Raw genomic sequence first — 23,312 nt, forward strand, 5'->3', positions numbered from 1 at the left:
TTTCCTATCAGGAGGGGCATGTTGTTTACCAGAGAAGAGTAATATTAGTGCAATTGCCAGTGAGAGGAATATGACAAGCTTTTGAATTAAGGGTTTATGTTTCATAATTTTTCTTTTGTCTGTAACCTTGTTGCCCTTGCTTTCCTTACACAGGTGCTCCCAGCTAGTCGCAATCCATGTCGGCAATGCCATTGCAATACTATTGGCTCTCTAGATGGTACATGTGTCAAGGATGAAAAACATGCTTTAGGAGGTGAGAAATTTTTGGGGGACTGGGTCGCCATGTTAAACATTACATGTCACATTGTTAAATCGAACGTTAAGTAGTAACCTCTTTTCGCTTTCCCAATGCTTTCAGAAATACCATCTCACAGGAGACCTTTTCAAATCTGCTTGCCTACTTTCTTGTAGAGTTCTTCCTTGGAGACCTAATCATTCCACCCCCCTGCCATTCTGTCTTACATTCTCTATCTTGTGACATGCACATTTGGGGAAACAGGAATCTCTTCCCTATGGACTTCAGGTTTTCCTTCTCTCTCTCTTGTTGTATATGGAAAGGCGTTGCTCAAGAATTTGTACAAAAATACACACTGATATGTATCCCATCATTTCCCATATGCCTGCCAAAGTTGGCCCATGGGGGTGAGGGGGGGGGGAATAAAGAACTGGTGCTCTGAGTGCAGCAGGACATGATGACATTTCCTTGCTCTCCGTAGGAATTGTACTGCAGAGGGAAAACATGGCATTTTATATTAGGAAGGTCCTCTTTTCGGGGCAGACTCTGAAGATTCTTCCTGTGCAAGTAGTTAGGCTTGTGCTTTTCATGATAATGACTTGTGCTTTTCATGATAATGACTTATGGGTGTAGTTCCATGAATGAAAAGGTGTGCATTAGAAACAAACTTTCACTGCAGGCAGGTCCCAGACTACCATGCCTAGCCATTCAGGCAAGTAAGGATTGTTAGAAATGTAGCATGTATCCCTTCTTCCATTCCTGGCAGTCAGTTGCTTTTGTTTTTCTTAATGAAACTTATTCTAAGGCCAGATTAGAGCCTCTGCCTTAGACTCCTCCTTTAGCACATCCAATTTCCATAAAAATCCTATTACATGGCTCCTCAGAAGTAAACCCCATTGAGTTCAAGGGGACTTCCTCCTAGGTAAGTGAGTATAGGATTGCAGCCTACAGCACATTCACTTCGGGCTGAAGTTTTTAAAAATAAAATAAAAGAAATTATACCCATCCAGTTGAAGAAAACTGTGTATTGAGCCCAATAATGAGTCGCTCTTACAATCTGCTGCTGTGAAGTCAGGAAAAATGCTTGGTGTCCATACGCTGTAAAGCCCCCCCCCCCCCCAAATAACAACAACAACAACAGTTCTTTAATCTATGTAAGATGGGGAAAGATGGTGCTTATTTGAAGGAAAGGGTGAAAAGCATATTTATTTTCCCCAATGGATTTTCTCTATATATTTGCAAATCAGTATGAATGCACATTAGGTATACTGAAATTGACTTTGTTGGTGCTGGCTGTTTTCTGTATGGAAAGAAATGTTTATTTGGAGTAAAATGCAAACCTGCTTCTAAGGTATCTGTCAACCCAAGCAAGAATAAAAATGCACTAATCCTAGGAGTATAATGGGAAAGGATGATAATGAGTGATTCTCTCCAAACTTAAAGCCTACACATCTTGTCTTTCTGGCACACTGAAGCAAAGGATTATTGGATACAGCTATAATGTTAACAATTTATTCTCTGGTCACATTACAGCAGTATTTCTGTGCTGGTACAATTACCTGCTGCACTAGCATTGGTAAAAGAAAGCCGAACACTATAATATTTACCAGAAATTTGTGCCTACCAACTGACCAGGAGCTGGGCTTGTAGATGAATCTGTTAGATTTATCTCCCTAAGTTTTTCAGATACCTTTGTTGAATGTTCATCAATCATAAAGTATTCAGGTTGGCTAACTGTGTTCCAGCTCCCTTTGTTACAATCCACATTTTAAAAATTTCAGTGGACTTAAAATCACTTCTCAACAAAACCACTTGACATTTTAAAAGTTCTTCTTTTTGGATTGGCAATTATTAATAATCAAATTTTGGAAGTTGGATTCATTTAAAAATGGTTTGTAGGCTTAGCTATGTCTACTTCATTTCCTCACTGTGGGAGGAAATAGGTAATCAAACTTATTGTTCAACCTCCAATCTACCTGCATAACTCCACATGTAAAGAGGTTTGAGCTTGTTGCTCCAGTCCAGAACAAATGGCTCTCACAAGCCATTCTTGAGTTCCTATACCAATAATTTAGAAACTTTCACTACTTTGTAACTAAGCCAAGTTATACTGCCAGTGAAACTTTTTCTGAATGCTGTGTGGAAAAGCACATGACTGATTTTTGGAAAGTTAGTAAGTAAACCATTTTAAACTCACCAAACCTGTGGTTTTTGTGCTAGGGGAAGAGGGAAATTTTTGAAGGGCAAGTTTTAAAGGTCCAATGGCCTATATTTCCATGCTTTACTTTGCCGCACACTTTGTGCTTTTAAATCTCTCCTGGAGTTTTCTCACCTAAGAGTACTTGTCCCAAACCTGGATCTTGGGATGCAGTGAATTCTCTTTTCTATATATTTTCCATTAGCACCAACAAGAGGAGCCTCCTGGATCAGGCCAGTGGCCCATCTAGCATCCTGTTTTTACAAGGAAACCCTGAAGCAGGGTCTGAGCAAAAGAGCACTGTCCTCTCCTGTGGTCTCCAGCAACTGCGACTGGGAAATATTACTGCCTCCAGCTGTGGAGGCAGAGCATAGTCATCATGGCTAATAGCCATTGATAGCAGTCTCCCCCATGAATTTGTCCAATCATATTGTAAAGCCATCTATGTTGGTGGCCATCACAGCCTCCTGAGCTGTAAGTTCTCACAAGATCTGGATCCTAGCAGACAGTGGACTTACTGTGTCTTTATTAGCCTGAGTTGTTTTAATTAAATACATGAGTGTTACTTAACCTCTCCTCGCCTGTCTGCTTAACTCACTGAATTTATGTTAATAAGCATTTAGCTGAGTTTGGTGTTTGCTTGCTTTTGCTACAGACCAGCTTCCTGGCTTCTGTCACTGTAAACGTGGCTTTGGAGGAGAAAGGTGTGATCGGTGTGCATTGGGTTACAAGGGATTTCCTTACTGTCAGCCCTGCAACTGCTCTCTGGATGGCAGCTTAAATGATGACCCTTGTGAAGGACCCTGCAGGTGCAAGGTACGGATTACAACCTCTTTTTATTTCAGCAAGTATAAACTTTTCATCTGTGCTAACAAAGATAAGAAGCTTTGCCTTCATCCATTTTTTTCTTCTGTAAGTCCCTCTGGCAGTGCCTGAGTGTCAAACAAGTGTGACCCCCAACCTTGATGTGAATGTGATCTCTTAATCTTGAATAGTGAATGGGAATTGGAGCTGCAAAGTACCTTTGCTAAAACAGTCTCACACATGCACACACAGACATAGAGCTATACAGATAGTAAATTGCTATTTAAAATTATGTTTCTTTATAGTGGGGGGGAATCTGTGTTGACAACAACTTAGAGACCCTTAGGTATTTCTTTTTAAATGAAGCACACAAATAACCTTTGCAGATTTGGTTTAATTTGGCAGCAGTGCTTAATCTCCTTTTCCTGCTTCAGAATGAGGGCAATAGGATGGACCTCGTCACACAGCCAAATCTGATTGGCTACATTGTGCAGTGAAAGTGTCATGTTCATTACATGATCTCTGATTGGATAGGATCAAGGACAGAGAAAATAACAGTGCCAAGGCAGCATGATGTACTGGAAACAATGATTCTGAGCAAGCAAGATAAATCTAAAAGTATACAAGTTAGGGTTGCTTTTGCTGACACTTTAAACTACCTTGCCTGTCGCCCTCCCCATGATGGCAACATTCACATCAAAAGCCCAATTTGGAATGAATGGAAGTTAAGACTGGTTGGTGGAAATATTATGGAGTAAGCAGGGTTCGACTTGCAACACTGATGGTTCTGTTTCACATTGGTGTTTCATTTTGTTTTTTGTTTTTTTATGTGTAAGCAAATTCTTTAAGTTTTCTTTTTTTAAACAAACCCCAACTGGAACTGAACTAATTTGTTGGAGAAATATTGGGTTCAATACTCAATACCCTGTGATCTTCAACCAATTAGATCAAAATTATTACAGTAATAGCTTAACAGCCCTGAAATCTGCTCTGGGTGTTAACAGTTTTATCGCTTTGCACATGCATAAGACTGGCATGTTGTCTAACAGAAATAAAAAGGCTTCCTGTCCATTTTTTAATTTCCAAGTAAGAAGATGTAGAGATTCCAGGACTGGGTAAATTATATATTATATACTTAAAGTGAAAGCTGTGTGCCCAACCCACAACATCTACAGTGCATTGGACCTAACAAGCCAAAGGCTGAGAGAGATAAGTGTGAGGATTAATAATAATTTGTGGTAAAATATTGATGCATGAACCAGAAATTATTCTGAGTGAAATCATACATATGTTCTCATTCGCAGGCATAAATATACATTATGGTAACATGCACAGGTACTAATAGCCCACATCTCCCTTCCCAGATGTTGAAAAGCATTATGTCTTCCTATGAATGTTTCCATGCCCCCTACTCTGCTTGTTTGTCTGCAGCATGGATGTCTCGTATACCCCAGGTAGTGTGGTTGCTGACCTTGAGCCAGACATCCTGGAGAGTGAAGTCAAATGGGCCTTAGAAAGCACTGCTAATAACAAGGCCAGTGGAAGTGATGATATTCCAGCTGAACTATTTAAAATTTTAAAAGATGATGCTGTTAAGGTGCTACACTCAATATGCCAGCAAATTTGGAAAACTCAGCAGTGGCCAGAGGATTGGAGAAGATTAGTCTACATCCCAATCCCAAAGAAGGGCAGTGCCAAAGAATGCTCCAGCTACTGCACAATTGCACTCATTTCACACGCTAGCAAGGTTATGCTTAAAATTCTACAAGGCAGGCTTAAGCAGTATGTGGACCGAGAACTCCCACAAGTGCAAGCTGGATTTCGAAGGGGCAGAGGAACCAGAGACCAAATTGCAAACATGCGCTGGATTACTGGGAAAGCTAGAGAGTTCCAGAAAGACATCTACTTCTGCTTCATTGACTATGCAAAAGCCTTTGACTGTGTCGACCACAGCAAACTATGGCAAGTTCTTAAAGAAATGGGAGTGCCTGATCACCTCATCTGTCTCCTGAGAAATCTCTATGTGGGACAATAAGCTACAGTTAGAACTGGATATGGAACAAGTGATTGGTTCAAAATTGGGAAAGGAATACGGCAAGGGTGTATATTGTCTCCCTGCTTATTTAACTTATATGCAGAATTCATCATGCGAAAGGCTGGGCTGGATGAATCCCTAGCCGGAATTAAGATTGCCGGAAGAAATATCAACAACCTCAGATATGCAGATGACACAACCTTGATGGCAGAAAGTGAGGAGGAATTAAAGAACCTTTTAATGAGGGTGAAAGAGGAGAGCGCAAAATATGGTCTGAAGCTCAACATCAAAAAAACGAAGATCATGGCCACTGGTCCCATCACCTCCTGGCAAATAGAAGGGGAAGAAATGGAGGCAGTGAGAGATTTTACTTTCTTGGGCTCCATGATCACTACAGATGGTGACGAAAATTAAAAGATGCCTGCTCCTTGGGAGAAAGGCGATGGCAAACCTAGACAGCATCTTAAAAAGCAGAGACATCACCTTGACAACAAAGGTCCGTATAGTTAAAGCCATGGTTTTCCCAGTAGTGATGTATGGAAGTGAGAGCTGGACCATAAAGAAGGCTGATCACCAAAGAATTGATGCTTTTGAATTATGGTGCTGGAGGAGACTCTTGAGAGTCCCATGGACTGCAAGAAAATCAAACGTATCCATTCTTAAGGAAATCAGCCCTGAGTGCTCTCTGGAAGGACAGATCGTGAAGCTGAGGCTCCAATACTTTGGCCACCTCATGAGAAGAGAAGACTCCCTGGAAAAGACCCTGATGTTGGGAAAGATGGAGGGCACAAGAAGAAGGGAACGACAGAGGACAAGAAGCTACAAACATGAGTCTGACCAAACTGCGGGAGGCAGTGGAAGACAGAAGCGCCTGGCGTGCTCTGGTCCATGGGGTCACGAAGAGTCAGACACGACTAAACGACTAAACAACAACAACAACATGAATGTTTCCCTGCCCCCTACTCTGCTTGTTTGTCTGCAGCTTAGGTTAATGTATGTGTTGATGCCACACCACAGTTTTCCCCGGAGAAAGTTACAGAAGTAAGTGGGTTGGTGGGACCTACATATCTTCCTATGTAGCTTGATCCTCACCATTGCTCAGGAGTGTGACGTCTTAAGATTCACAAGTTATTTTAGGCTAGCAAGCTATTATCTTGGGACTGTAGCTTTCACTAGAGATGTAGGAACATGCCTCAATCTGTTCCAACATTGATTCACACTTTCATCCAGTATTTTTTGTTCCACTACAACTGGTTTATTTTGCACAAGTCTTCCTTCCATTTCATTGTCTGCTGATGCAGAACTATACAACCTTCCCTCTAGCTTCAGTATTTTCAGTCTCTGAGACTTCCAGATCACAAGAGAAGATGTTGTAAAGTATTCCAGCTATGTATGTGTCTCTGTCTGCCACAGCGGTGCCTTCATGCTCCCACTGGCCATTACCTTTAACTCCAGAGGCGACAGGCATGGGTCCATGAAGATTTACAGTTCTGCTGCTACCAAAGCCAGAAGTTTTGAACAACCACTGCACAAGGTCAACCTCAAAGTCTATGACACGCTTACTGTCAAAGGAGGGGAAAGAGAACTTGCAGACACAATGTAAACTGAAAGCAAAATGCTTGTGGAAAATATAGAACACAACGTGTTTTTTCCCCAGTGTGCAAATATAAAGGAAGTTAAATGTAAATTATTTTCCAGCCTGATCCACAACCTGCTTAAGAACCAGCTGTATTGAACACAGGTACCTCTGATAGAATGTGAACTAGGCTGACAAGCTGTTAGGAGAGATATCATGCATGTCTGCATGTTCCTTAGTTAACCCTCAAAATCAGGAAACTATCACATGGGAATAAGCATGTAGTCCTATTCCACTATTATGGTCAATGCTGTCAAGCGGACCGATAAGTGGGGCAGTCATGATCAGAGAGCAAAGTAGGTGGTTGTGGTCCCTTTTACCCTATTATTCATTGCATTCCAAAGCTCTTGTGAAATTCCTCTTACTGCCCCTTGAAAATAGGACAGAGCTGGAAAACAAAGTGGCCACATGTACAAAAATTGCTCCTTGGAAAATATGTGCACTTGCCACTTCCTTTGTGCAACCTCCTTTGTTCCTTAGCTTCAAAGTGTGAAGAAATTCAAGCAGTAACATGTAAAGGAGCAGAAGGAGGAGGCACTTAATGTGCTGCATTAAATGAGTCGCTGTTCATATTGAATTCATCTATAGAGAACGATTTGAGTTGGTGTAACCCCTGCCCACCTTCACCCACTACCTAATAAACTGGGAGAAACAATATTACATTTTCAGGAGGGCAGGGTAGCTGTTTTCCACTCGGTACTCTTAATTATTTATTAATTGCCTACCTACAACAAACAATTGAGATTAACTGGGCCCTCTGCTTTTGCTTTATCTTCCCCCACTTCTTTTTCTTTTTGCAAATCAAATTGATTTGCATTGTTAGCTTTGCTTCTTCTTTCACTAGCCTGACTCCAGGAGAGTATCATCACCAGAACAGATCCAGTTCACATGAGCAAAACTCACTTTTAGGCCATATCCTCAGAGTGACTTCTAAAACTTTCACCTAAAAGTATTAAGGTTCACATCCTGTTGCTTTGCTTCCTGAATGAAACTCTGGAAATAAATCTCTGTCCTGGAAGTCTACGGAAAGTTGGTGATGTTTGCTGGCACTTCTGTCAAGGGATATATGAAAAGGATTTTCTGGATATAGGATTAGTAGGCTCATAGTAATAAAATCTGTATTTAACATCTGCCCTCATATTTTCTCTTTTTGATCTTAAAGACTTTCATTTTCTTTTCTTCTTTCTCAACGGCTTTTCTTTTCTAAGGTATCCTAGAACTCCAAAACTATTTTAAACCCTTTTCTTCATGTTAATCCTATATCTTTGGCTGCAAGGGAAGCAAGTAACTTTCATTGGGCATGTATGAGTAAACTATCACTAGCATGATACTGGCTGTAATAGGCTAGCCATCATTTCCATCTAGGGAATGTTTTGGCATTTGTGGTGAAGCACAAAATGGTGTCTCCCTCCCCATCAGGGAAGAAGAGGTAAATGGATATCTACATTGGGATCGGCTGCCCCTCTGGATCCTGCCCTTTCAGGTGGTCACCTCACCTTGCCTCATGAGTGGGCCAGCCCTGTTTCTATGGAACCAACAGCCTTTGTAGGTCTATGGTCAAACATATTTGTCCATTTGTCCATGGAACACAGCACTTCATACAATCCCTATACTTATTGTAGCACAAGCAAGTAATGAACTTTTAGACACTCTGACCTTTTACTAGTAAAAGGACAATGTGGCACTTGGATTCCAGTTAATTGCAGTAGACACATTCAGAATACTCATCAGATGATTATTATATATCAAAGGAGTAGGACTCTGCCTAACAGTAAATGGAGCATAATCTTTAATCCAGACTACACACACCTGCCATTTGCAGTAGATATGCATAACTAAAACAGAGCAAGGCAGCTGGCCAAATGTTTCCTTTTCTTGGCAATCTGCAAAGTAACAAATGGAACAGTGTTATCGCAAATGCAACACAATTTGGAAAGGGGCAGTGTACCCACTTAACATTACTGAAAAGGAATAAACACATTGACAAAAAAGAGGCAAAAAAAGAAAACAGCATAAATTTTGTGTATGCAAATGTACATGTATTGATGCATTTGGAGAAATCATCAGTATAACTTTAATAGAAATACAATCCCCACTATAGTGGGGAAGACCATGTTACCTGTGTGCCTGTTCAGACTGTTGTTTGGGTACTAGTTTTTGATAGGCAACGTAAAGGCCTAGGCACTCCCTTCTTAGGGCTCCTTCTCTTTAAACCAGATTTGGACCAGATAGCCCTCCAAACAGAGGGTGCCAGCAAATAGAGGGCTGTCCTCTGACAGCCCTTTGAATACAGAGCTGTGCTCTGTAAGGTGTGGTCACCCTAAAAGAAGTATTTTTTTAAATTATTTTTTACCAATAATTTTTTATTATTTTCTTTACACGATCATTTTCACAATACAGGTAAAAAAAATCAAAATACCCGATTGGAGATGAAAAGGGATACTCGCTGAAGGGAAGTCGCAAGCTCGGCAGAGCTATAAGTGTATATGTGGTTTAATGTATTGTAAGAAGTATTTATTTTTTGATGAATCTCCTTTAAAATAGCCAAATAAGGCTAGGCTCAACAATTTTGTGTCCAGATCTTAATTATTTTGTATTAAATGGTGTCAGGGGTTCAGGAGCAGAGGCACAGGAAAGGGAGGAAACAGAGAGCGAGGGGGAGGAATCCGAAGGAAATATGAGCGATGACAGCGGCCCGAGATCTCTGAGTCTTTCCAGTGAATCGGAAGATTCACAGAAAGGGGCGCCAGTGGTCAGAGCAAGGGGGGCGCCTAGGGGGACACCCCAGGAAGAAGGGACCAGAGGGGACTCAGAGAGCAGCAGTTGGAAATCGGGACCAGCTTCCCCACCAGAGCGCAGTAGGGGGGAGGGGTCCCAGGTATCGGGATCAGGCGGCTCGCCGCAAGCGGGAGGGCATGAGTCAGGATTGGCCACACCTCCATCGGGGAGCGAGGAAACGGTCAAGAGGAAGGTTGAAGGCTGGGCGCGCGCGCCAAGTTCAAATGCACAGGAAGGCGGCACAGTAAGCAGCCCGGATAGGGAGCCAGGTCCTAAAGCCCGCCGCAAGGAGGGAGAAGAGTCCGGGGGGTCAGCGTCAGAAGAGTCCAGGAAGGAAGAGACCACGGGGGGCAGAGGGACCCAGAGGAGGAAGGAAAGACGGAAGAGGTGGAGTAAGGCTAGAGTATTAAGTTGGTGTACAGGAGGCGGAGACTCAGACGGAGCTTCGCCGGTCTAGCTTCTAAGACGTAGAGCTGCGCGCTGCGGCTTGGAAATGGAAACTGTAACTCAATAAAGACTTTTGTACAGTACTGCCGGCTAGCGTGGTCCTGTGTGAGCTGGGACCTGGAAGCAGCTCTGACAAATGGTTTAGTCTTTACATGGTTTTTATTGATGTTTTATGCATTTTAAGTTTGTTGTATATCACCCTGAGCATCTTTGGAGGAAAAGTGATTTCTGAAAACTTTCAAACAAACTTAACTAATATTCCCATGTACATTTGCAGGCCAATGTTGAAGGAGAAAACTGTGATCGTTGCAAACCTGGCTTCTTTAACCTGCAGCAAGACAACCCCCAGGGCTGTGAAGCGTGCTTCTGCTCAGGAATAACAAACGACTGTGTGGGCTCTCGTTGGACCTACCATGCTGTAAGCTAAAATAAATGTGTACACCCTTCCAACGTATCTCCCTTTTTAAATGTTATTAATTCCAGCATATCTTCCCCCTTCAAATATTATTAATTGAAACCAGCTTTGTAAAGTGTTTATACTTCATAGCTATATTTTAAATTCAAGAATAAAACAATACATTACTTGTTATTTTTACACTGGAGAGCAGTTCTAGAATCTATGCCCCAAAGAAAAATGCAAGCAAAATCATTCGGGGAAATTGCTCTTTAGGTGCAGATGAGAAATGTGTGAGAGAGGAACTTGGGAAGTGTTATAGTGCTCTTATGCTGTCCATCTTATAGACAGATCGGAGAGAGGCTTAAAATTCTCTGGAATGGGAACAAATATACCTGTTGTCTCACACAGGATAGCGGCAAGTTTAATGTGAAATATGTTGTTGAAACATTATTTAAGAGGATAATGTCATTCTTTTTAAAAAAATCCCACACACCCTGATTTTGAGAAGCATTATGGGGGCGGGGGAGACTTCGTAAATTTAATGTTCTCCCTGCCCTCCCCTGCTGGGGAAAAAGAATCTTGAAGCCTCTCAAGTTTCAGGATTTTAGCCTGAGATGAAATTCAGTTATATTTCCCTACCAACTGGATGTGTATCTGAAACCATCCACACCATGCTTGTAGCTTTCAGTGTATCATAGTGACTAACTCATACCGAAGCATGTGAAGGATACCATGTTTCTTCACTGAAAGCTAAGAACTATGGGAAACTTCTGGCATGACTTGGAGAACTGTGCCTTGCTGTCATTGGGCTTGATGACTTCTAAACAAACTTAGAGCACATTTGTTTAGGAGGCATCGTAAACATCTGGACTCAGCAAATGGGAGAAATGAGCATGCGATAAAGAGGGGTAGGTGCTCTTTAACAAAGAATATCCCATAGTACATGTAACTGTGTGAGGAATGCCTAGTGTTTTTATCACCCTTCAGCCCACTGGGGGTAAAGTGCATTGTTGGAGGCTTGAGGCCATCATCTCTCCATGAGTTGTGCAGATGATCCATCTATCCACCTACCTATCTATTTATTTATAACTCAACTGAAATGCAGTGTCTCCATCTTGTGGGTTCCACTACTTTGAAATAGCAATTCTCCAGTTTGATTGGGCTTGGAGAGGGAACTATTTTGGTTTATATAGCTATGTGTTGTAATTGTGTTTTGTATGTGTGTGATATGAGATGCCTGCTGGGTGAACTCTGTAACCAGGATCTGTTTCAGCTCGCAGCTGAGCCGTTTCACAACTCTGATGGTATCCGCTCACCCGAAAGCAATCAGCCTTGAGCTTGCCTGCATATTTACAATTTGCCTGGGAATTCCATAATGTCAGAGGTTTCCCAGGGCATCCCATGTGCTCTTCTTAAATATGAATTGATGTTTGATATTATGTTGAGCAAGAAAACTGAGAAGGGACTGTTAAACAGTTGGACCTGTATCTGATAGTCTGCTAAACTCCTATTATATTCTTTTGTGCTGAAGGAGACTGCTGAGCTCCTTACAGCAGGGGTGCACAACATATGACACACAAAGCTACTTTGATAGCTGAGGCATTGTGAGATGTTTCACAATTGTATTTTATTTTAGAGGAGTAAAAAAAAAACCCCACCATTTTCCCTTTTTGGGAAATTGTCTGTTTCATGATTTTGGTAAACAGAAAGAAAATAGTTTGTTCATCTTTTAATAATGTTCCCCACTAGTTGCAATATCTGCAGGGATGAGGTGAGTGTGAAATACGATGGAGGGTGGTTGAAAATGTAAGGGCCCTGGCTTGAATTGACTGGTGCCCTTTTGAGCTGAGTCCACCTGTCTTTGAGCTGAGCTATGCTTAAACTGAGACTCAGGACCTGCAACACACTCTCTACCTTTCCTGCCAGTCTTTCCCCCTCCCCAAACTATCCTTAACTTGGGAAAGGAGGCACAGGCAGAAGAGGTCCTGCAGTCAATTTATATGTGCTACACATTATTTCCGGTCAGTTCATGAGGAACACTGCAGGCCCCTTCAGATCCAAATTATGCCCTCTGTGCATCATTTCCTGCCCAGGATCATGTGACTCGTAGTTTGGAATATGTAATGTGCAACCAAAGAGGAGAACGTAATAGGGTGTCCCCTGTTCCTCTCTCCTGTCTTCTGCTTTCTGTCTCATTCTACTGCCCTCTGATATTCCTCCTCCAAGATAAGTTCTGTTGTTGTTGAAGCACAGGCAAGGAAGCAGAGCAGGCTTCGAGAATCAGAGGGAGGCAATGAGCTGCTGAAGCCCAGTTTATTTTTTGAACAAGCAGCAGTGTGCTTGCCCATCTCTAAATATCAGGGCTGTGAGCTAAGGATAGCAGGAATTACTTTGTTCTGCTCCATAGAGTTTGAAAGCAGGGAGTAAAACGATAGCATTCTGTTTGGAGTTGAGTTCAGAAGCTGGCATGGCTTCCACAATTCACTCCTCAGCTTATGGCACCTCTTGAAAGATGATAGTAACATTAGGATGTGAGACAGCAGTTTTTTAGATAGACCACTGCCTTGGGTCACAATTGCATTTCTATAGCATAGTGTGTGAACTACGGACTTGCTGCATCGCAGACGTTTTCGCCTCCAATGCAGGTGGAGTTTTACATCCCAAGAAGGGAAGCCTCCTCCAATCTAATTATAAAACCTACACCAGGCGGTAAAGATTATCAAGGGTTGGAATAGATCTAACCCATTCTCATCTCATTACTGGATTGGAGATCACAGATGCTCTCCCCTGTGATACAGACAGGGTTCTGCATCCCTTGCTGTTGGGGGGGGGGGCAAAGGGATAGGAGTAGCTTCCATAGCCCTCTCATTGTGATTCTAGCCAGGGAATAGGTTTTAAACCCAGCCTACCTAGCTTAAAAAGAACAGAGCAGGCACTCATTCCTATCATGCTTAGAGTCCTCCTCAACTCAGGAGGAAATATTAACAAATCCAGAGATGGCTGGACTAGGGCATGATGAGCTAAGTTTCAACCACATAGAGGGGTGAGCCAGCCAGGCAGAAAGTTTTTAATGGGTGGGTTCTCGGATCACAGACACCCTTCACATGACATGGGGAGCTGTCCTCATTCCATTTAGGAATACCCCTAATATAGAGAGAGGACTAGGTAACATTGGCCCCCAAGAGACCTGTATCAAACTCCATCCAGTGAACTACAGCTGGGCTTTTCTAAGCCTTTTCCTCGCTGTATCAAAGGTTTCCAATCTAGCAAGTGGAAAGTGTTTTTAACCTACCCTTTCTGACACTGGAGGGAGATATTTCAGGTGCAAGATGCCCTGAATGGTGCTTTTGCATCAGAAGGGTGGGATATAACTATTTTAATAAATAAAATCAGATGGTTATGATTGCTCCCTTTCTTAATCCTGGAACATGAGAGAAATCAGCTTCTTTTAGCTACCATTGAAGAGACTTCTGGCTATCCTTTGAAGAGAATGTCAGTTGCCCTGAAGAAGAGTCTTTACATTTGAAACATTCTGGATCTTAAAGTATTGCTTTCAGTTCAGCACTGAAGTCTTGTCTCATTTTATTGTGGGGGCTCAGTCCTTCCATCTTTTCTTCACTGGACGCCATGATTGCCTCCAAGATTCTGGTCTGAGTGGCCCACCTCCAAGTGCATGCAGCTCCCTAAGAAGCTGCTCAGCTTCCAGCTCTTCTTACAATTTCCTTGTTAAGAAGTTTGTCTTGCAAATCCTTCTGTTGCAAGGTGATACATTCTGCTTCCCTATGCTATACATACTCATGGTCTGAAAATTCTTTTATGGAGGCTGCCTAATTTTATCATAAGGAGGTGCATCTAATACGTTGTTCAGTACAATGCATTAAATATAATTTGTCTACCTTTCTCATGAAGTTGGCACATGCAGAATTACAGTTAAGGAATACATTCTGCAGTACTCATTCATAATTTGTTACCAGCTTCAAATGGGGTGTGTATGGAGTGAGCCCTTTGAACTCATAAGAATTAAAAACTCTTTGAAGAGAACCAATCATGACTTTAAATAAATGATTCTAAAATGTAGGATCCTCTTGATTTCACTGAATATGGAAAGAAGGGAACTCCTCTATTCATAATTTTATGCAATATAGCAAACTCTCTGCTTCTGTGCTAAATGGAAATCTATTTAAATTATGAATAGGAAAACAAAAAGAAACAAGGAAGGAATATAGATTTTGTAGGTTTCAGTATGTGGATATTAGCAGGTATTTTCTTTTGTCACCATAGATCATGGACATGAATGGCTGGCACCTGACAGATGTAGCTGGTCGCGCTAGAGTGACTCCTCAGCAGGACAGCTTTGATGGACCTCAGCAACTTAGCATCAGCAACGTGGCTGCGAGGACTGCTTTGCAGCAGATTTATTATTGGAGTGCACCCAGTCCTTATTTGGGCAACAAAGTAAGTGCAGATGGTCTTTGCCTGGGTGTTAATTTGATTTATTAATAGCGAAAGATGTAAGCAATTATTTTTCTTTTAGTTTGCATTTGCGGGGTAGATATTTGACCAGCAAAATTGCTTGCTGAAAGCAACTGACATAGGCATACAGAGAATCCCTGTGAGACACAAGGCAAAGGGTAAGTAAGCTAAGCAAAGTGCTGCTGCTCCCGGGGCCTCCTGGCAGCTTTGGGTGTCAGGTGCTAGGAAAGCTCAGATAATTTGCAGTATTATTTCTAGGATGAATTGGCTGGTGGTCTATTCTGTGCGAGTAACATGTGTTTCTTTCAAGCAGTCTTATCTTCCTTACCACACCTTCACATTTCACTGGTTCTTTCCCACTTAGTTTACACAGATGCTGACAGCAGATCAGATGTTGAGGGGGTGTGCTGGGGGGGGGGGGAACGTGTATTGCTTAGTGGGAAACTTGAGTGCCGGGAGCTATACCTTGGGATTCCAGAGATGGTGTGCTGCTAAAATGTTTACAAGCCTCATTGCCGTGTTTAAAACCGCACAGTTGCTTACAAGCTGACCCAACTTCCGAGGTCCTATATCTCTGGGATATATAGCTCCACTTCTGGCTGCACCAACTTATAAAGCCACAAAGGTGTGGTACAACAGGCAAACAAATCCAGGTAGTTTGCTTGCACCTGACATATGCAATGGCCTAAAAGCACAGATAGTCCTCAGGTAAATGATATTATGGTTTAAGTTCCAACCACTCCCAATTTTTCAAAAGTTACTTGCCATGTGGCCCAGAAGACTGCTACTTTTTTAAAAAAAGAACAACCCACAACTTAAAACCACACTGGATTTGAGGAGGCATGCATGGTTCCCTGGAATGCCAACTTTTGACCTTAAATGAGCTTTTGATCCTTTTAATAGGGGTATTTCTAGGAGGTGAGACTTTCCTCACCACGCTGCTACAGTGGCAGGATAATCCACACATGTGGAGAATTTCTTCTTGACACACATCTGCTTAACATTTAGGAGTTGGCAAGTTTCCATGAAACAGGATTACTCTTCCCACTCATGTTAAAAGGATATACCCATCATATGTTCTGAATGGTGGGGAATTGTAAACAATTCCTGCAAGTTCAGCAGACAACTCACACATTCTATGAACATAGGCAATCTTGTTTTCTTCAAATATTCTAAATAAGCAGCAAAATCCAGATATCGCGAGAAGGCGGAAAATGATGGAGATATCTGTGTATTAGGGAGTGCTCCCCAGGGCATATTAAAAAACACAATATAGAGCAAGAATGAAAATGCAAGTCACCCAGGCTTGCTCTCAACCTTCTTGTGGGGTCTGTTGCTTGACTGGATCTATAGTATACTTAAGGTTATGCCCTGTGTTTGCAGAAACTTAGGAAGAGAAGACTAGAACTTATTTTGTTGCTCAGAAAACTTAATTGCATATTAATTAATTAATCAGTCAAGGATGGGGGAATTCAGCCCTCTGACTGTTGCTGAACTACAACTCTTAACAGCCTCAGTAAACATGGCCAGTGACCAGGTGATGGGAATTGTATTTCAGCAACAGCTGGAGGGCCAAAGGTTCGCCACCACTGCTTTAAGTGAAGCCAAGGCCCCACTCACTGATTTCAAAGTGGCTTATGAAGTTGCTTCAAATTGAGCCATACCATTGGCCAGTCTACCCCAGTAATTGTCTATTCTGACTGGCAGTGGATCTCCAGGCAGGACCTCTTAATTTCACCTGCCAACTGATCCTTCAGACTAGAAATGCTGAGGATTAAATCTGGTACTTCTGCATGCCAATCATGTGCTCTGCCACTGAGCTATGGAGGCACTTTTTCCACCAGTACCACCCTTGTCAGGTTACTGTGTTTTTGTATTGGGGTTTTAAATCATAACATAGACATTTTATGCCTTAGAATAGAATATTGGTGTACATATTAGAGTACTCTTGTGTGAACTGTGGCAGCTAGCACATGAAAAATTGGTTGTGGTACCAAAAGGCTGAAAAAGCCTGGAATCTGAATAGCTGTAAAACAAGCAGGAGCTTTTGATATGTTTAGTCTTACACTGTCTTGTTTGTGGTGTAGTTTATTTGAAACTTTGTGAAGATATCCCAGGCTACTTTCACCAGGCTTCACTGCTTAGCTTTTTCCTCTTGGTTGGAAATCTGTGTAACAGAAGGTAAGTGAGCAAGTAAAGATTAAGCTGCATCTCTTTGAAAGAATATGGACATATTGTTCAAGACTATAGATTGTTAAGGAGACTCAAGTCTGGAATGAACAGGGTCCGTTTTGCTTGCTCTTAGGCAATGAACATTTCCTGTGCTTTTGGCAGATACTTTGCAGATATCTTTTCCCACTTAGGAAGCAAAATAATGGAAAGAATGTGTGCAATTTGTCTGAACATGGAAGGCATTTTTCCCCACTTGTAATTTGGAAGGACTTTATGGTTTACTGTCAGACATCACTGTATGAATGAAACAATTTGCCTTAATAACTGAACCATATAAATTTTTGATACTACAGTAATACTGAAAGCACTCACAAATTACCATAGTACATCTTAACTGTCATGTTGCATCATGTAAATTATAGCCATGATGACATACTTAGCCGGGGTGATTTAGTGCATTGCTATGGAAATGGAATATTGAGGGTTATTATTTGTAAACTCAATAAAACGTTTCTCTAAATAGCTGAAACTGGATTAAACCAGCTTTTCTAGATGATGTTTGCTTGCAGTGCTTCAAATACAATCTCCATTGTATGTGTGGTTTTCTAAGACTTGATGCCTAAGGTAGCACAGAATAAGTTTTCAATATACAGTAGCTTGTGACCTTACCGTCCATTTTTCTGATACCTGCTCTTCCATTATTGCTGTACCTAATGGTGGGAAGCATCAAGAATTTATATTCCATCCCTATATGCAGTCCTTGCACTGAAACATTACAGGCCTAATTCAACTCAGTTGCAGAAACAGTTGCTGTAGTAGTAGTGCAACCATTCCTGTTAGCAGAATGGGACTTCTCCCCACTCCTCCCACCATGTGCCACCATAACTCCCGCCAAAAAAAAATCTGCTCTGGAGGTTTAGAAGAGGAAAGGAGAGGGAGAGTTCTGTCAGGCAAGCGGAAATATTTGTGATGTAACAGTCTCATTAGTTCTGCACTGAATACAAACCATAATATGTATACATTTCCTTCCAAGAGTTATACCTTTCAATCAAAATATGTTGAAGTAACCTTACAAGAGGTTGTAATAATACACAACTCCTCAACTCACTCCCAGGAACATAGGACGCTTCCATACACTATGTCAGACCATTGGTTCATCTAGCTGCATATTGTCTACACTGTCTAGGATTTCAAGCAGGGCTTTCTCCCAACCTTAGCTGGAGATGCTGGGGATTGAATCTGGGACCTTCTGCATGCAAGGCAGATGCTGTACCACTGAACTATGGTGCTTCCCCAAACATAAACAGACATCCCAGCACCCCACAAGCACTATGGCCTCCTTGCCATTGTTCATAAAGGAGTGTGCCCTGAGTTTTCAGCTTTGTTCATAAAGGATTGTGCCCTTGTTCAGCTTTAGACTTTAGATGTGGCTTGCTGATAGACTAGTCATTTGCATAAATAAAGGAACCTATCCCTTGTCAAAGTGTTTATTCCTTCATCTTAGTGTCTCACTCCTCCACACAGGCAGCTCATGATTGGGATGAGAATGGTTAGGGTAGAGGTTTTCAACCTTTTTGAGTCCTTGGCTCCCTTCACCAACTACATTCTTTCTGTGGCACCCCTGTGGGGCTCAGGAGCCCAGTTATGTCACCCCTTGCCTCCTTGCCTGCAGAGCTGGCATCCTCTCACCCTTTTCCAAACTCTCTTGTGCATGGCTGTCAACGTTTCCCTTTTTTAAAGGGAAATTCCGAATAGGATTCCTCGCAAGAAAAGGGAAAAATTGACAGCTATGCTCTTGTGAAGTGTTCCCTCAGCCTCCTCTCCTCTCCCCTCTCCTTGGGAGTCCTGCAGGCAGCCGCCGCCACCAACCCTGTCTCTGAGCTACCCACCCTGCCCTCAGAGAGAGGTGCCTCCTCACACTGCCCCACAGAAGCCTGGGACTTGCTTGTCCATTCCCAGCAGCAAAGGCTGGTGAACTGGCTGGCTGGGCTTCCTCACCTACCTGCCTGCCTGCTTGCTTACTTACTTACTCTGAGCTCCTGGCAACCAGCACCCCCTGGCCAGCCCCAGAGGCACCATTCGCCTGGGGTGCTTGTAGCCAGGGCTGCTGCAACAAACAGCTCCACAAGCCTTTGGGAGGCAGAGACACGAGAAGGCATCAGAGGAGGGAGGGAAGGAAAGAGGGACAGAGGCCAGTGTTGCCCACAACACACCTGACCATCATTCAAGGCACCCCAGGGTGCCACGGCACTCTGGTTGAAAACCACTGGGTTAGGGTATTTTTAAAAGCTGGTGGTACCCTGAGTAACACTCTGAGGAATTGCCTGGTGTATGGGGAGACTCCATATCCCTCAAGTGAGCCATTTCCTTGTTTACTGTAAGAGGAGAACCAAACTATAGATCAGAGATTGGAATGGATGATCTTCAGTCTCCTTCCAAATGTCTTATTCAGATGCTTGCAAAAAACTAAAATAAAAGGTTGTAAATAAATCCCTTAGGCCAAAATAGTTGTACAGCTTTGGAACAAACTTTGGAGTATTATATGTTTGGAGTATACCGTATATCTATAAAACTTTGTAGTGTGTATATATAAAGATGCCTCTATATTTTACAAAGCAATCCTGTGTTCATCAAGAACTGCATAAATTGTGCATGACAAATGTGTGCCCTTAAGCATTTACACACTTTAATCCAGTTAATCATGTACAGAGCTTCAATTTGACTGGAGCTCTCTGGTACATATACAATTATGTTTAAAAATATGTAGGTGTCATCCAAACATTACATGTTCACAGCACGAACACGGCAGCAAGCTATAACGGCAGCATAAAGTGTAGGGTAGCCACAACACAGTCTTTGTTCTGTTATATTTTGCTTGTAAAAAGAGGGACTGTGGAGGCAGGCATCAAAAGACAGTAAGAATTGGGGATGTGAAGATGGGCATAGCTGTTATTGCACCAGTATCCTTCAGTTTCAAAAGACGCAAACAAGCCCAGCATGATTTCCCAGTTGGTGGAAGTTTTTGTTTGGACTGTTGTCAAGAAACTTTTTGTGCTAGTCGAAATTGTGGACCTAGAATTCTCTTTCTTTCTTTTTTTGTTTTTTGTTCAATTGCTTTAAATGTCTTGAAACTTATATAAGTTGAAGTCATGGGGAAAGCGTTTAGGCTAATGTTGCAATCCCCACCCCCATTTCTTTTCACTTTTCCTAAGGAAGATTAGCTCTGGCAGAGCAATTAAAGGCGCTAATTGGATTAAAAGGAAGTAAAGCAAACTTTTTCAGCCAGGCTGGAGGATATTCTGCAGTAATCGAATGCTGAGTACCTCTGAGACTGTGAAGATTGAACAGGCATGTAGATACCAATCAGAAATCCATCCAGCTGTCTCATGGGATAGGCATAGTGTTTGCACAGCATGAGAAATGTATATGTATGTGTGAGTGCATATATTGCCAGTGAAAACAGGGAATGCTCAGGCAGGCCCATTAAGAAGGAAAAGAAGAAGAATGCCTCCCCCAGAAATAACTGTAAATATATTCAGCAGCGTAAAACAATCATCTGTGTCTATTCATGCGTCCTATCTGTTCTTGTTGCTGTCGCTCCTGTCGATCCAGAGTTGTGAGGTAATGGCCCCATGATTCAGGGAAACTGCTGAAGTGTGTACTCGGGCTTCAGTTTGAGAGATGGGTTCATTTATCATCATAATAAGCTATTACCATTGATAGGTCACAACTCATTGAGGAGACAGTCAGTCTAATTGGCTCAACTCTGTCAGCTTTCAGTTTGCCTCAAGGAGATGAGCGGCACTTTGCAGGTAATATTCAATTGCCCAACAAACTGCTTCCTTAATTATTCATCACCTTTAAAATTGGGGAGAAGTAGAGGGGGGGGTTCAGTGCACATGGCTCCTTTCTTCAGTCTGGTGACAGTCTGGCCTTTGACCCTCCCACCCCGACCCCCGCTCCTTTTGTCAAGGGAGGCAAGAGAAATAAAAAGTTAGGGCCACTCTTATCATCTAGAGATCTGCTGTGAAAAAGTTTTTTGTAATCTCCTGCTCATGTATGTTTCCTTTCTAAAGGAATTTACTGTCATTAACCAGAAAATGCAGGCTTTGCTCACTTCTCATCCCTTTCCTTGAAGAGCCAAGCATAATTGTGAAAGCTAATGGAATTCTTTTAACAAAATGTTGTAGCTTAGATAGTGTTCTAGGTATTAATCAAGCAGTACGGACTGATTCAGACATCTTTAGCTATAAAGTAATGAAAAATTTGAAAAGATAAAGCTCTCCACGGAGTTAAAGGACACTTTACACTCTTGGTTGGAGTTTAGGCAATCATGTCAAACATTGAATCATTCCTGCTATTTTAAACCCTTTTCTCTGTTGCTTTTAATTTTCCCCCCAAAACATGTATCTCAAATGACAATTTGAAACTAAATGGGCACTTCTATTTTCTAGTTGTTCTGATACTGCTTTTTGAAACGTTCTGGTTGGTAATTTTCAGTTGGTAGACCCATAATGGCCCCTTTCTGTGAATAAGTAAAATTCACCTTCTGGCCCTCTAAAATACTGTACTCTTTTTTGCTGAAGCTAAATGTGGCAGGCTATATGATTAACTATACTGGAAAGATGCATTGCAATAATACACATATATAGATATTGCAGTAGACTCCTTCTCCGTGGTATCATGCATCTCCACTACTCATTGCTAATCCCAGTGGTATTAAGATAAAAAAAATCCTTCCAGTAGCACCTTAAAGACCAACTAAGTTAGTTCTTGGTATGAGCTTTCGTGTGCATGCACACTTCTTCAGATACACACGGGCTGAAGAAAGCTTTTGAAGCTCCCGAACGATCGACCAGGAGGGAGAGAACATGCCAGTTGGGCATGTGTCTCTGCCAGGGTCCTACTTGAGTGTAGGACCAGCTCCTAAAAGGACTTTCTGTAACTTCCAGGCACTGGTGGGTAAATTTGCATGGGAGGGGGATTTGGCACTACTACTAGAATGGTAGTTGGCAGTTCTGCACTGTGAAAGCACAGAGCTCCTGAACAGGCTCAGAGTGGATCATTGAGATCATATCATATTCATCCTTGTAGCCACTCAGCACCCGCAGGCTCCTATGGTGTTAATTCAGCATATGGAAACCTGCAGGAGCTTAATGATTCTAAGGTTGGGTGTGATCCGTGATGCTAGTGACCCATGCTAGGCACTGCAGCCTCACATATGTACAGTACAGATTTGCGATTGCATGCCTTCTCCGTCACCTTACATTGCTTTCCAGTATGGGTACCAGATTCTCATCCACTGAGCATCAGTAACTGATGCTGGCTGTCTCCAACAAGCTTCACTGTAAGATGCTGCTGCTGTACATAGATTCTTTTACACTTTCACTATTGTACCCCCCATCAATCTTGTCACAAATGGTGTGCCAGAATTCTGTACTGGTTAAGGTTTTACAGTGGTACCTCGGGTTACAGACCGCTAACCCAGAAATAGTACCTCGGGTTAAGAACTTTGCTTCAGGATGAGAACAGAAATTGTGTGTCGGCGGTAGCAGGAGGCCGCATTAGCTAAAGTGGTGTCTTAGGTTAAGAACCGTTTCAGGTTAAGAACGTACCTCCAGAACAAATTAAGTACTTAACCAGAGGTACCACTGTATATGAAAACCTCTCTTTCAAATAAATCAGTTTACCTAGCAAATGTCCAATGTTCTGTCTTTCAAAAAAATAAAATTAAAAATTGATGCAAAAATTATTTCTCTTGGCTATATGGTTGGTTGGGGTTTTTTTGGGGGGGGAGTTGTTGCATAAAGCCTTAGGTTTATCATTATTACCGAAGCTCTCATAAGAGTACTTTCTGTGAATACATTCGTTAAGATACATAGAAATGTTTTCTTCCTAATTTCACAAATGCATGTACTCCTCATACAGAACAGTATGGTTAGCATGTGAAAACACTGCCCCATGGCTTAGCAATAGTTTGAACACTGCCAACAAATCACAATCTGAAGCCATGACTTGTTGTTGGCTTACAAACTTTTGTTTCTTTTAACTATGGTTTGGCATTATGTATGAACCTAGCACACTTCCTTAACCATGATTTGCTCGACTACCACAAACAAATGTCCATCAAACTACGAA

General features: G+C 42.1%; 1 protein-coding gene across 13 annotated transcripts in view; it reads left to right on the plus strand.

The window, feature by feature from the left end:
- Positions 1 to 23,312, plus strand: part of LAMA2 (laminin subunit alpha 2) — a 365,130-nt gene that overhangs the window by 142,279 nt on the left and 199,539 nt on the right. For all 13 annotated transcript variants that reach the window (XM_083498017.1, XM_083498006.1, XM_083498008.1 and 10 more), the window contains exons 9-12: positions 154 to 253; positions 3,088 to 3,248; positions 10,410 to 10,550; positions 14,811 to 14,984. In XM_083498017.1, coding sequence (XP_083354143.1) covers positions 154 to 253; positions 3,088 to 3,248; positions 10,410 to 10,550; positions 14,811 to 14,984 — 576 coding nt within the window. The remainder of the gene's footprint in view (positions 1 to 153; positions 254 to 3,087; positions 3,249 to 10,409; positions 10,551 to 14,810; positions 14,985 to 23,312) is intronic.

This window comes from Podarcis liolepis, assembly GCF_965112155.1.
Source record: "Podarcis liolepis genome assembly, chromosome: 3".
In the NCBI taxonomy this organism is placed as follows: Eukaryota; Metazoa; Chordata; class Lepidosauria; order Squamata; family Lacertidae; genus Podarcis; species Podarcis liolepis.